This window comes from Mesoplodon densirostris, chromosome 1, assembly GCF_025265405.1.
Source record: "Mesoplodon densirostris isolate mMesDen1 chromosome 1, mMesDen1 primary haplotype, whole genome shotgun sequence".
Lineage (NCBI taxonomy): Eukaryota > Metazoa > Chordata > Mammalia > Artiodactyla > Ziphiidae > Mesoplodon > Mesoplodon densirostris.
In genome coordinates, this window is record NC_082661.1 from 146,050,377 (window position 1) to 146,065,330 (window position 14,954).

General features: G+C 40.6%; 1 protein-coding gene across 1 annotated transcript in view; it reads left to right on the top strand.

Annotated features, from left to right (window-relative positions):
* The first annotated feature begins 641 nt into the window (after positions 1–641).
* Positions 642–14,954, top strand: part of SCFD2 (sec1 family domain containing 2) — a 395,362-nt gene continuing 381,049 nt past the window's right edge. Inside the window, exon 1 of the mRNA XM_060109985.1 lies at positions 642–1,589. Coding sequence (XP_059965968.1) covers positions 752–1,589 — 838 coding nt within the window. The 5' untranslated portion in view covers positions 642–751. The remainder of the gene's footprint in view (positions 1,590–14,954) is intronic.

Below are 14,954 nucleotides of genomic sequence, written 5' to 3' on the forward strand. Positions count from 1 at the left end.
TGAATGGAAGGGAGAAGAGATGGAAAACTGGGAAATGATGGGGGTGGGGGAGGGTCACTTCTATTGTTCAGTTGACCGAAGACGGTGGATTAAGGCAGTGAGAGGAAGGATGGATGAGGAGAAAGGGCTGGATTCTAGATTTTTAAAGTGTATCAAGATTTAGTGCCAATGAGATGAGGGAAGGAAGATGGAGAAAGTGAAAGAGAAACCGTTATGTCTGTTAGAGGTTTGTGTCCAGTAATGTATGTGATAGTAATGTATAAACTAAGAAACATCACACAGCAGTTGGTTGTTTTTATCTTCTCTGGCTGCTCTTAGTTTTGGTGGGCAACACATCACTTTTAAAGAAATGCGTTCAGATCCAAGGAAAATATCATACTTAGAATTAGGATTTATCATTTCTGAGATTTCTCAAGGAGCAGCGAAGATAATCTGAGCAGAGAGGGAGACGCAAAGAAAATCGCTCAGCTCTTTCTTGGGCAGCTCCTTCCCACCTCCCCGAACTTTTGAGGCACCCGGGAGCCTCGGAGCCCCGCCCGTTCATTCCCAGCTCTCACCATTCTCCCACGACGTCTCCCGCTAGCCAATCACGCTCCGTAACGTCATTACCATGCGCCCACACTGGATGAGTCGGAGGCCATCTCACGTGTACTGTGTTGACTGTCAATGTCTCCCGGAGCCCAATTCCCGGAAGCTGTGAGTTCTGAGAGAAGTTCCTGCGCTCGGTGACCTGAGTCTGCGAATCCCCACCATGAGCACCCCAGGCGTGCTGTCCTTCACCCAGCAAGCCTGGGAGCAGGTCCTGGCCAAAGTGAAACGGGCCGTGGTCTACCTGGACGCCGCCTGCGCCGAGAGCCTGCACTGGAGCTGCGGGTCCTCACGACTGCTGGAGGCGGTGGGGAACTCTGCGTGTTACCTGCGGGAGTTCGAGCCCGCCGCAGTTGGTGGCGGAGCCGAGCAGCCCAAAGCGGTATTTGTGTTGAGTTGCCTGCTGAAAGGCCGGACCGTGGAGACCCTACGGGACATCATCTGCCGCAGTCACTTCCAGTATTGTGTGGTGGTCACGGCTGTGAATCACGCAGTCCACCTCACGGCTAATCACGTGCCGCCGGCGGCGGCGGCTGAGCTGGAAGGGCAGCAGCCAGTGTTCGAGCAACTGGAGGAGAAGCTGTGTGAGTGGATGGGCAACATGAACTACACGGCTGAGGTGCTGCACGTCCCGTTGTTACTCGCATCTGCTGCTCCCCACCTTGCCTTGACTCCAGCATTTGCTTCCCTTTTCCCACTATTACCCCAGGATGTGCATATCCTCAACCGTGCCCGACCGGACAAGAGGAGGCTGGGAAGCCTGGCTGAGGTGGATGCCACTACCCTAACCCCTGAGCTGCTGCTGACGATTAGGTGCCTGGTGTCCGGCCTCAGTTCCCTGTGTGAGCATTTAGGGGTACGGGAGGAGTGTTTTGCTGTAGGTTCCCTCAGTCGGATCATCGCTGCAGATCTGGCCAATTTTGCTCCCGCCAAGAACAGGAGGAAGACCGCCACAGGCAGGGCATCAGTGGTCTTTGTGGACAGAACTCTGGATCTCACAGGTAAGTGGCGTTTGCTGTGGAAGGCTTCATAACCGCTTTCCAAAGTGCTGGGACTTTCATTGATTCAACATATATTTTATTGACCTCTAACTATGTGTCAGGTTGAGGAGTCAAAGAAGAGCTAGATGGACACAGTCCCTGATCCCGCAGTTTATCGTCTAGAGGGGGGGGATACAGACGAGCAAATCAGCAATTAAAATCAATTTGTTAAATGCTGTCTTGGGTAAATACATCCTCAGCGTACACTGCCCTTTTAAACAAGAACAACTGCATCTAGCCCAGAGATTGGAGAACCAGACTTATGCTGACATGGAGGAGAGCTGTCCACCTGGGAACCTTTTCGAAATGTGCAGATATCAGTATTCACAACAATCCTTCATAAGAAAGCTTTAAGTTGTTGGAGAAGTATTAACAGGTGAACAAATGGAGGTAACCTGTACCACAAAACACGAAAATATTACAGTTAGTTGACTTTCAAGATTCTTTACATGAGTGTTAATAAATGAGGCTGAACTTAAATTTCACCAGAAAATGAGGCTAAACAGAATTGTAGAAAATATCTACAATTGTATTTAGTCTCATTTTCTGGTGAAAATATTTTCAAACGTTTATTTATTCTTAGCTCTCATTCTATTGAAGATTGGGTAATCCCAAATTGTAATAATATTTATACACATAAGTAACAAATGTTACCCTTAAAATAGGTGAAGAAAAACATTTTCTGATATTTGACATGTGCATTTATTTTCAAAGGTCAACTTTATTGTTCTCTAATTAGGTAGATGTAATGCTGCTGGTAGTGTAGGCTGGCCACACCCAAGTTCAGGGAGAATAATCAGGAAACTGACTTTGGTAAGCATTCCCTTCAGTAGGTTAAAAAAAAAAGTCAAATGAAGTTAAAAAAAAACCCACAACAGGTGCATTTGAATTTTTGACCTTATAAGATTCATGTTCAGATCATAAAATAGAAAGTAAGCTAAGTGGTAATACTGAGATGTAAGCTTAATTATGTGACTGAAGTAACCAGGTGCTCAGCCTGTCAGTGTGATTTAAATAAAAGTAATCATTGTAACACCCCTGAACTCTTAGAGGATTAAAAACACCTGTTGTGTGAGTATATGCTTGTTGAGTTTTTGAGTGTGTGGTATATACTGCTTATGCTTCTATTTCTTTTTGCCCAAAATGTGACATATTGTTTCATAATTAATCAAGGTCACATATTTTTGTGTCCCCCGCCCAAAGACTCCAGTTAGGCAAACTTTAATGTCCTGGCCATCCAGCATCATAGCAACTATTCCTTTACATATTATGCATCTCTTCCTTGTATATGACTCTTCTAAATACAGAAAAAACAAGGTAAGTGTAGCTTCTTGTCCTCTAAAAGCTTACAATACGAAGTAGTCAAGAATGATTTAGAAAATAAGGGCGCTAGGAAGACAAAGTTGCCATTCAGCACAATTATTTTATACTTTCTCTCCAAGCCTCCAGATTTCCCTCCCCATGTTCACCCCCTCAGCTTTCTTTTATATAAGCCACCAGAAAACTTCTGTATCTTCTTATCACTAAGTCTACCAGCCTTTTTACCTCTGTACCCCACATATTTTTCTTTCCTTCCTTCATATTAAAAGATGTACTGTCCCTGCTACTATCTAGTACCAACTTTTCCTCCTTTGCAGACTAGATCTTTTCCTTTTTCACTTCTCTCATAGGTTTACTTCTTTCAAATACCCTCCCCTTTCATCATTTTTTTAAAACAGTCTTTTCTACTAGGTTTTCCCCATCAGCATACACACAGAATGGAATATCTCCTTTCTTGACCCCTCAGGCTCCTCCAACTTCAGTTTCATTTATGCTCCATTTTTAGCAAACTTAGAAATTTGTCTGTACTTGCTATCTCTACAATCATCTGCTTCAATTTTCCCTTGACTTCCAATTAGGCTGTTTGCCCCTCAGTACTCCTCAGAAACTTCCTTTGTCAAGATCACTGGTGGCCTCCATGTCACCAAATCCAATATTCAATTATCAGAATCCATTTTACTCAGTCTGAAAGCAGCATTTGTCACAACAGAGTAGAGGATGTAAATAGTTAAAAAAATACAAATATTAAAGAAGTACAGAAGACATACAGATCATGCAGTTTCTTGTGTAATCCCATCAAAACATAAAACTGACGACATGTTATTTGCTTGCTCACAACCCTCCCATCACACCCACCATCAAATCTAAGTTTCTTAGCACGGTTTTCAAGGCCATACATCATCTGCCTGTGTGTACCTATCCCACCTCATCCCTTATTGATCTTCCCCCACACACTGCTCTCCTGGCATTCTGGCCACCTTGCCATTTCTCAACATTCGAAGTATGTCCCAGCCCCAGGGCCTTTGATGTTCTTGTGCAGCTCAGCTTGGAATGCTCTTCCTTCAGGTGTCTACATGGTTTTGTCGCTCACTTCCTTCAAATCTCCACTCACATGTCTCCTCCTCAGACAAGCCTTCCCTGACCACTTTCTTTAGACACTCTCTAACCCCTTACCCTGCTTTATTTGTCATAGTCTTTACCACTACCCAACATGCTAATTGATTGTCAGTTGCCTGTCTCCTCCCATTTGAATGGAAGCTCGTGAAGGGAGGGGCTCTATTTTGTTTACTGTTTATTAACTAGCACTCAGAAGAGTGCCTTGAAAATAGTAAGTATTCAGTAAATATTTATTGAATGAATGGATGAATGAACAGGTGAATTAAAGGTTGCTGCCAACTAGACTTTCATTGAGCTTAGTATACTTATTTTTTCTGATTGAAAATACTTCTGAGATTCCTAAGTTGCATCACTAGTCATTCACAAATGCAGCGGGGCACACATTTTCTGAATATTCTAAAATTTGACAATTTGGGCCCACAGTAGTATTTGAGAAAGGAAATAATAATATTAGCTAATCACGTTTATGTGATTATTTAATGGATAAAAATCACTTCCCCATTACCTTATTTGATCTTCTCAACAAATTAGGTGAGTTAAATATTATTTATCATTTCAAGAATAAAAAATTGAGGCTCTGAAGTTGTTCTTTACTGGAAAAAAGAAAAGCAGAAACATTAAGTAGTAGGCCAGATGTGACAGGATTGCTCCAATATTTCTATTAGTGTCCGAGGTCAGCATCTTTTGTTTTCTGAATTGTCAGAGTTAAGTGTTCACTTAACTTAAGAAAGTGTTCACTTTCTTCTGCCAGTAGGTGGGCTTCCAGGGTGTGCTTTAAATTGGTGAAGGTACTCATTAAGCAAACTGGTGTGGGAGAAGACATTTTAGGTACATGAGACCATGTAAAAGAATATTTAATGTTAAAAGGGGCATTGTTCAAAGGGAGCAAATGGGAGGTTTCTCTGGGTAAATTCAAGGCAACAGGTAAAGAGAAAGAAAAATTCATTTACTTTGTCCAGGGCTTAGGAGGAACCATGAAAGTATTGTTTTCGACAGAATGCCAAGAGAACTGTGCAAGCTGATGATAAAGCAATGGGAGGGAACCTCCCAGAAATACCTTGAGGTATTTCCCAAGTACATTTAAAATTATAAGGACTCTGCTTTCTTCCTACTTTCCTGAATAATTCAGTGGAAAAGCATCTAGGTGGGGCTAAGCAAGATAGGTGTCCATGCAGGGAGGAGAACACTACCAGGCCTGGGTGAGGGAGCTCAAGTGGGGTGAGATCTCCTGAGAGGGGAGAGGTGCCTGCATGGGGTGGTGGGTGGCGGCAGCAGTGGCCTGGTGGGATAGGAGATAAAGGGAAGCCAGAGTGGGTGGCATAAAGGGGTGTCCCTGGGGCTCAACCTATTTACCTTTCTACTGGTGCATGGAGCAAGTTGGATTTGTGGTCCCCTCTGAAACCAGTCAGCTTTGGCATCGTGTAGCCAAGGAAAGGTCCATGATCTACTTCCCATTTTTAAATTATGACATTCTCTCCTTCAGAAGGGATCAAAATTATATCTGGCTGGTGGAGGGTAGATTTTGGAGGATAGATACTAATTGGAACAAGTTTGTTACTATGTCCTAATCACTTATAAATTGAAGTTTTTTTTAACGGATACCTTCTGGATAACCCTCCAAACTATCTTCCAGATGGTCAGTTTAATGGTTCATTTATTTCAAAAGTGTTTCAACATAGTGTTATTATTCCATATTGGTAATCCTCAGGGCTGGTTTTCAGTTGGTTTGTGGCTGTGTTGTCAAACCTGTTTTTTAAATACTAGAGCACTTCTGTACTAGCCAGTAAAGGGAAATTCTCTGCTTGTTGAGAATTACCTGTCACTGTTGCCTGGTGGAGGCGAGCGACAGGGCTCACCTAGGAGCATTCTGGTGTGGATGCAGCTGACCCCCAGGGGTGCTGAAGCAGCAGAGGGAACTCATGCTGGTAGTGACGGTTGTAGAGATGCAGCACTTCTCCTCTGCTCTGGAGTGGCCCCAAATTGGATGGGGTGGTAGGGTAGGTGGTGTTGGTGGCATTATTTTTGGCACGGGTGCTTTCCAGCCTTGATCCAGGCTCTGGCGTCCAGGAGCATATCCAATCACCATGCTCAATTTTTTTTACTGATGTTTCCTGGATGCCACAAGCATAAGGAGCTGGGGAGCTCATGACTTGTTGTTACCAGAATTTGGTGTGGTTTCTTTTCTTTTCTTTTTTTTAAAATTTTTTAGTGGAGTACAGTTGATTTAAAATGCTATGCTAGTTTCTGCTGTACAGCAAAGTGAATCAGCTGTACATATACTGGTGTGGTTTCTTGCATCATATTGTGGTTTAGACAGAATGTGGGGCATTGTTTAGCCAGGGATAGCTGTAGCATATAGATGATTACACCAACAGTTTCTAAAAATCAAAAGGTAATTGGAAATTATCGGAATGACTTGAATGGTTTGAATTTCAAGTTAAATTATGTGACAGCAGTTTTAATATAGCGATCAAAGGGAAATACATTTTTAGTTTTTTATTTAGATGTTGATTTATGTACCTAGTATATTAATTTGTTATTTGTTGTTAAATATTTTGGATGCCATTTTTGATAATTTACCATTAGAAGATTTATATGCTTATGTATATATTCTTGGATGTAAAACTGACACTACCAAAAATAACCTCCAACAGTTCATAAATATGCGGCAGTGTTAATATCATGCTTACAATTTTGAGAAATGTCTCTTTTTGCCATCATCTTTGCTGAAAGTAATATCACTTTGTCTAATAGTTGGGTTTTTTTTTTCAGTAAACATTTATTGAGTGCCTACTATGTGCCAAGCGTTATTCCAGGTCTAGAGAAACAGTGGTGAACAAGATAGACAAGTTCCTTGCTCCCTTGAAGCAGTTGATAAGCTCTCAGGGCTGAAAAATAGAGAAAGTTTGTTGCAATTGTTTGAGAAGTAAATGGCCACCAGTGTCTGTTGCTATGATTTTGGCATACTTCTACCATGTCTAGACCACACAGAAGCTTGTGTCTCTGAAGAGTGCTTCAGGCATGTTTGCATAGGGGATTTAAATACAGCATTCTACGGACTGTTCTGGCTTCTAATTTGTTTCAAGGGACAATTAAAAAGGTAGATGTGATTTATGAATCTCGAAAAGTTTGAGTCTGGTTTTCTTTCCATTCTTTCCTGGCTCTTGAGATCGACTAGAGAGCTTTGTTGATAGTCTACAAGTTCAAGATCAAAAGATAGGAGGTGGTGGTAACCCTGGGAATTAAATTTCCTTTCTTGGTTCAATTCTCCTGAATTTTAGTTTCATGTAAACTTTAAAATTAAATTTAGTCAGTTAAAAGTTAACTCCCAATCCAATGGGTGGTTCTTAATCCTGGGATTATGGTATAGTTGTGCATTTATATTTGCTTTAAGGTGTGATTGTATATTATTTTGTTAAAGTCTTGAAATTTGAGACTATTAATAGTGGCTAACATTTGAGAGCATACTACTTTTCTCAGCAATCTACATATATAAACTCCTTTAATATTCATAATAATTCTTTTATAATTATCCCCATTTCACAGATGAGGAAACGGAGACATATAGGAGTTAACTAACTTACCCAAGATCACACAGCTAGTAAATGGCAGAGTCAGGGTTTGAACCTTGGCAGCTTGCTCTAGAGCCTGTGCCCATCATCTCTCTCATATGTGAGGCTATCATCGTCCTGGTTAGTAGAGATGATGCTGATATGGCCTCTAGAAGCTTCCGAGACTAAACACAGTTGTTGGACTCTGGTGCTGCCTTAGTATTCAAAGAAGTGACTTATTCTTTCCTCCCCCATCTCCTCTAATCTGATTTTCCACAAAATGCAAAATAACCAACTAATATCTTTATTTTAGGGTTCAGAGGATACTGTTTAAAATAAGCATAGGTATGAGGAACAATTGAGAAGCCATTTAAGGCTCTGACTAGATTGCAGGTGTTAGATCCAGACCAGTATAATAACTTCAAGTCTTAGCTTAGTAACTTACTTGTTGTTTGATTCTCATTGAGCCTTTTGAGGGTTTTCTCATTTGTAAACAGGGGAAAAGAGTGACCTTGAAGTGCTGTTGGAAACATATGAAATCATCCATCCATCCATCCATCCATTATATAACTAAAACAGTAGATAAGAGATTAAAAAGTGATAGGGTTTCCATTTTATTTTATTTTATTATTTTTTAAGCTTTTAAAAAATTATTTATTTTTGGCTGTGTTGGGTCTTTGTTGCTGTGCGCGGGCTTTCTCTAGTTGCGTTGAGCTGGGACTACTCTTCGTTGTGGTGCGCAGGCTTCTCATTGCGGTGGCTTCTCTTGTTGCAGAGCACGGGCTCTAGGCATTCAGTCTTCAGTAGCTGTGGCTCGTGGGCTCAGTAGTTGTGGCTCACAGGCTCTAGAGCTCAGTCTCAGTAGTTGTGGCGCACAGGCTTAGTTGCTCCACGGCATGTGGGATCTTCCTGGACCAGGGCTCAAACCTGTGTCCCCTGCATTGGCAGGCAGATTCTTAACCAGTGCGCCACCAGGGAAGCCCGGGTCTCCATTTTAGATAGCATAGCTAGGGAAGACCTCTCTGAGGATGTGACATTTGAGCAGAGATTGACAAGAGAGAGGAAGCAGGCCATGTGACAGCCTTGGTATTGAACATATAAGACTCAGGGAATGGCAAGTGCAAAGGACCTGAGGTGGGAATATGCTTGACATGTTTGAGGAGGCTCGTGTGGCTTCCTTCAGCTTGCCCTGCAAGCAAGGAGGGTGGTGATAGGAGATAATGTTGGAGAGACAGGCAGAAGGAATGCATTGTAGGGCAAAGTAAAGACTTAGAGTAAAAACCAAAGTATGGTGGGAAAGTTGGAGGGTTTTGAGCTGTGATATGACATGCTCAGATTTACATTATACAGGATGATATATGTAAGGAGTAAGGGGATTGCAGTAGATCCTCAATGTATGGTAACTGCTACCACTATCTAGGTTGTGTAATAGGCATGAGTGGCTAGTTACAGTAGCCTTAGCTCTGCCCCTCCCTAGTCATAAGTCAGTTTCCTGATCTGTGAAATGAGGATAATAATAGTACCCACCAGAAGACTGAGAGGGTAAAATAAGTTAACATGTCTAGCTCCTAGAACACTGCCTGGTACATAATGGGGAATATGTTTTTAATATTTTTATTAATTAATGATATGCCTTTAAAATGATTTAATGCTTTATTCTTTTAAATGTATGTTTTTCCCCTAAGTATAAGACTAAGAACATAAGTACAAGAATAATTTGCCATACATGTAACCCAGAAGAATTTTACTACCTGACCTATTATCTGCCACTAAAGTAAGTGAGAGTTGGTTAGAATTAACCATTTGTCAAGAACTGTATTCTGTCATACCTAGAGAAAAAAAAAATGAAGTGCAGTCAGTGAAAGAGTCTTTCTGTATAATCCTGCAAGATCACTACAATTGTGGTTACTTAGGGGAGTGCAAAGAATGACATGGATGATTTCGATTCATTTCATAAATGTTTATTGAGCAACTTTTATATGCAGGCTCTGTGCTAGGTGATAGTGACATAAAGCCTCCCTATTCAGTGTGTCCTGGGGACTGGCAGCCTCAAGCCCATCTGGAAGCGAATTAAAAATGCAGAATCCCAGGCTTCACCCCAGGCTTAAGAATCACAATTTTAACAGGATCCTCAGGTGATCTGAATGTGCCATAAAGTTTGAGAAGTGCAGACATAAAGATCAAACAGTCAAGACTCTTGTCTATGAGGAACTCATAGTCTATGAGGAAGCACAGAGCTTAGCAAATTCACGTATGAATGATATGTGCCTTCATAGGGTTTAGGTACAAATATTCTCTTAAGGGGTGGCCGTTTCTAGACCAGTGGTTCTCACTTTCGAACCACCCCAGAAAGTCTGATTTTTATAAGTGGTCTGGGCAGAGGCTGGAACCAGTATTCTTTTAAAAGCTCCCTATGTGTGCAAACATGTAAGAAGGAGCATAGGTTGTTCTGGGAATTCTTTTTAGGTAATTTTTTAGTAGAGCTTAAGGTTGGGATGAATGACTGAGGGAGAGGTAAGAGATTAGGAGGGAAGGGTGATAAAGATGATGAGGAAGGAGACTGGGGCCATGTTCCAAAGGCTTTAAATTTCATGCTTGGTGAGGAGCCATAATAAGTTTTTAGGCAGGCAAAGTGCAGGTACAGATTTTCTGTTGAATGAGTTCTCTGATGGATGATGTGATGGATGGATTTATTGATTCCAGAGTGGGAACTGAGGGGGGATGGGTAGGTTTTTTGTTGTTGTTTTGCTTGCTTTTTTATAATCAAGTTTATTAAAGTATAATTTACATATAGCAACATTCATCCTATATAGTGTGTAGTTTTGTCGAACAACATATAGTCACGTAACCACCCACCACAATCAAGATATAAGAGGGGGCTTCCCTGGTGGCGCAGTGGTTGAGAGTCCGCCTGCCGATGCAGGGGACACAGGTTCGTGCCCTGGTCCGGGAGGATCCCACATGCCGCGGAGCGGCTGGGCCCGTGAGCCATGGCCGCTGAGCCTGCGCGTCCGGAGCCTGTGCTCTGCAACAGGAGAGGCCACAACAGTGAGAGGCCCGTGTAACACACACACACACACACACACAAAAAAAAAGATATAAGAGGAGTGCCATCACTCCAAAAAATTCCCTTTGTACCCCTTGTAAGCAGTCTCTCCTCTTACTCTCATATCTGGCAACCATGGAACCATTTCCTGTCCCTAGAGTTTTATCTTTTCAAGAATGTCATATAAATGCAATCATATAGTATATAGCCTTTTGAGTGGCCTCTTTCACTTAGCATGATACGGTTTAGTTTCATCCATGTTGTAGCTTCTATCAGTAGTTCACTCCTTTTTATTAATGAGTAATATTCAGGTGTATGGATGTAGCAGTTTGTTAATTTGTTCATCAATTGGGCTGTATCCTTAAAGTGTGTAGAGAGGAATAACGTTGATAGCTGTTGGCTCCACTAACTCATACTGTGTGGTGTGCAGTGATTCTTAACTGTTTTGAAATTAAGGAACTTTTTTTTTGAGCAACTGGTCAGAGTTGTGGATTATCTAGATAAAAGCATAAACTTAAAATATTTCTCATAAAATTCAACCCTCCCATGCATCCATAGAGGAGCCCAGCCTAGGAGCAATGAGCTCCTTGAGATAAAAGCAAGAAATACTGGAGGCTAGGAGACTGTTGATCAGGAGACTATTAAAATATCTAGGTAAGAAATGATGTGAATTTATACCAAGTCAGTAATAGGAAGGATGAAGAAAGGAGTAGTTGAGTATTTAAGTGAGAGAATTAATAGAGTGGTGACTGATATAATGGTAGAAGTTTAAGAAGAATTTGAAGACATGCCAAGTATTCTAGCCTGGGCAATTTCAGAATCCATTCACAGAAAGAGGGAGTGTAGGAGAAGATTTAAGTTAGGGGCAATATAATGAATGCTATGTGACTCTCTTATCTAAAATTACTGTGTGCTGAAAACTACTTACTGAATAAACTTATATAAGTACTGCCTTATTATTCTCCTGCCTCCATCCCCCCAAAGTCCTGCCTGGTATATGGCAAACTGAAACAGCCTTTTGACTAGTATGTATTATCTACTTTAATACATCCCCATTGTACTAGATTTGACTGATATGAGCCAACCATAGGTAGTGTTAGAAATGGTAGTATTAAAGAGTAACTAATAACTAACACTCTTTTAACCATCCAGATTCTAAATTGAATATGGAATAAAGAGTTGGCAGGCAGAGGCCAAAATACCAGTTTTATGGTGGATACAGTGAACCTTAAAGAATGTGGCTTACATCTATGGGCAAGTGAGATTCCTAACAACAAATTCTTGGGTTGGAAGGTTTACCCACTCAGCAACAGCAGTGGACCAGAGAAAGTCTTTTTCCCTCTTTCCAAGGGTAAAACCTATCCTAGGCAGAATGAGTAGAACCTGACAACCCAGGAGAAAAGTGATTGATTGAAGGAGGTGAGGCAAGTTCAGAAATGTTATGCTAATTGTTGTCCTTCTACATACAAGGAAACATCAGGAGCAGTAGTGAAATATTCTGTTCTTAGAAGACAGAAATGTCATCAAATACTGAAACATCTCAAAATAATGAAAGACAGTCAAATATTCTTAAGAAGGAGTCATGGGGAATCAGAAAGGAGGTGAGGTGTTTTTTTTTAAATTAAGATTTGTGTATTGTGTAGTTTTTTTTAAATTAATTAATTTTTATTTTTGGCTATGTTGGGTCTTTGTTGCTGCCCGTGGGCTTTCTCTAGTTGTAGCAAGCGGGGGCTACTCTTCGTTGCAGTGTGCGGGCTTCTCATTGTGGTGGCTTCTCTTGTTGCAGAGCACAGGCTCTAGGCGCGAGGGGTTTCAGTAGTTGTGGCTCACGGGCTCTAGAGCACAGGCTCAGTAGTTGTAGTGCATGGGCTTAGTTGCTCCGCGGCATGTGGGATCTTCCTGAACCAGTGCTCGAACCCGCATCTGCTGCACTGGCAGGCGGATTCTTAACCACTGTGCCACCAGGGAAGTCCCAGGAGGTGAGTTTTTGAATATACTAATTCCAAGAATCTAGTAACCCTATCTCAACACAAAGGGACACTGTGCACAATCCCAAAATATCCTGTTTGTGAAATGTAGAGAAGGCTCTTGTGTTTTTATCTTTAAGCCCTACTACAGTATGACTGAGCTCTTGTGAAGATGCCTCGATTCTTGCTTCTCACTTTATTCCTTATAAGTAGAGGCAAGTGAAGATGTTATATGCCTTATGATGATGATACTGGCACATACGTTCACATATGATCCACAGGGTCATACAGGATTGCTATTTTTCCGGTGCTGTTAACTATAAAAGTTTAGCCTTTGAAACAATTGGCTGAATTTAGGATCTCAAATACTGAGCTTCAAAGATATTTAGGTGTTGGTTGGACCAACTCTGAGTTTTTAGCTTGGTAAAATAGCACCACATTTTTGAAAGTTGCCTCAGATCACACAAGGAACTAATGGAGGATGGGACCACTAGAGCCCAATATCCAATTTCTTGTTCCTATACCCTCTTTAGAAAAAAAGGCATTGGGAAATAAACCATTCTGTGGCCAGACTAGACCCCATTGCTCTTGGCTAGATTAACAGTTGGACAGGGAAAAATAACTGGGTTCAGGTTGACTTCCCCTCTTGAGCGTCTTAAATAATACTTTAAAATTTCTATAATAATGGAAAAATTAAGCTCTCTGAAAATTTAAGTGTGATACAAATCTTGGCATTTTATTCATTTCATAGAGGAAGAATCTGAAGTTATGGTGACATTGAGAGGCCCCAAATGTTTAGTCTATGTTTGAGTCATGTAACTGGCATTAATTAAATTTTTTAAATGTATATTGAACCCTCTAAAGCTGGACATGCAACAAACTGTATTCAGAGAAGAGCAGGACATGAGTTGAAAGCCTATACCTGCTTTATCCTTCATTATCACACATGTTAAATACACATTCCTTTTGACTAAACCTAAAAAGTTGAGTAATCCTGCTCATGTAAATTTGGCATTTTGTTAATTCTCATATATAATATTTTAAACAGTTTCTGAAAGAGTGTAAATTATTTTTCTAATTAATTTAGGTCAGTTTCATGTGCTCCTTGCAGAAAACACAGGGGAAAAATTAATTTTAGGTAGAATTTACATCAACCAAAGTCCTACCATTCAAAGATAACCCTTGGTAAAATTTTGGGATATTTATATGTGCATATAGCATGCTTTTTAATTTCATTACAACGGGAATATATGTTCACCATAGAAAGTTTAGAATCTATAAATAAATAGAAGAAAAGAAAAATCACAGTTTGAGAACTGCTTCAGTAAATATGCCATAATTTTAAAAAACTCCTCCTCTACTGTAAAAATAACTATTAGCTATTAAACCTTAAGGAAAAATAAGTATGTCATGTCTTGACTTCTCATATTTGGAGAGTTTCAGGAGGACTGGATTAGTCAACAGTTTTAATTTGCCAAAGGTTTAATGAACTGAGACTTGCCAAAGACCCCTGCATTTAGCATAGGGAGGAAGAGTGAGTAGCAGCTAGATTGTAGGGGCTAAAGAAGTTAGGAAAGAAAGGCAGAACATATAGACTACTTGTCTGTACCATGTGTCTGTGAATGGCAGATAAAAATAAGAATAGCTTGGGGGCACGGCTCAGAATTTGGGCACCAGGTTCAAAGAAGAGTTATAGTAGTGATGGTGGAAGTTTTTAAATAAGTGAGGAGGTTACTAGTGGAGAGAGAAATGATGCTATGGGGTAATCGTCGTATCTCCATTCTTTCCAGGCTTAAAGATATTATTCACTTAGAGACTTCTGACTTCCCTGTGGATCTCAGGGCCACTTATAGTCACTAGGCATTCATTCAGCAAGTATTTAACGAGTAGCTTGTAGTGTGAGTGCTGGGGAGACAACCATAAACTATAAACAACATAAATAAGACATGGTTCCTTCCAGGCCTAATAAGTGAATATTTTACTGGTAGAATTAGAACTCTTTTCTTTAACATCAGAAGCCACGTTAGAAGCACTCATGCTGATTCTGTCTTAAGTCATTTTTATGGGCCTGATTTTTTTTTTTTAATGGCATGGTTTTTGGAGTTCTGCCTCCTGAGTTTGAATTCTTGCTCTGTAATTTACAACATATATAATTGTGAGCAAGTTACTTAAACTGAATCTTCTACTCTGTCAATGAGCATAATAATACCTACCTATTAGAGTTGTCCTAAGAATTAAGTGAATAATAAATGTACAGTATGGAAGTTAATACCTGGTACGTCATAAGCTCTCAATAAATATTAGCTATTGTGACGAAGAAGACGAT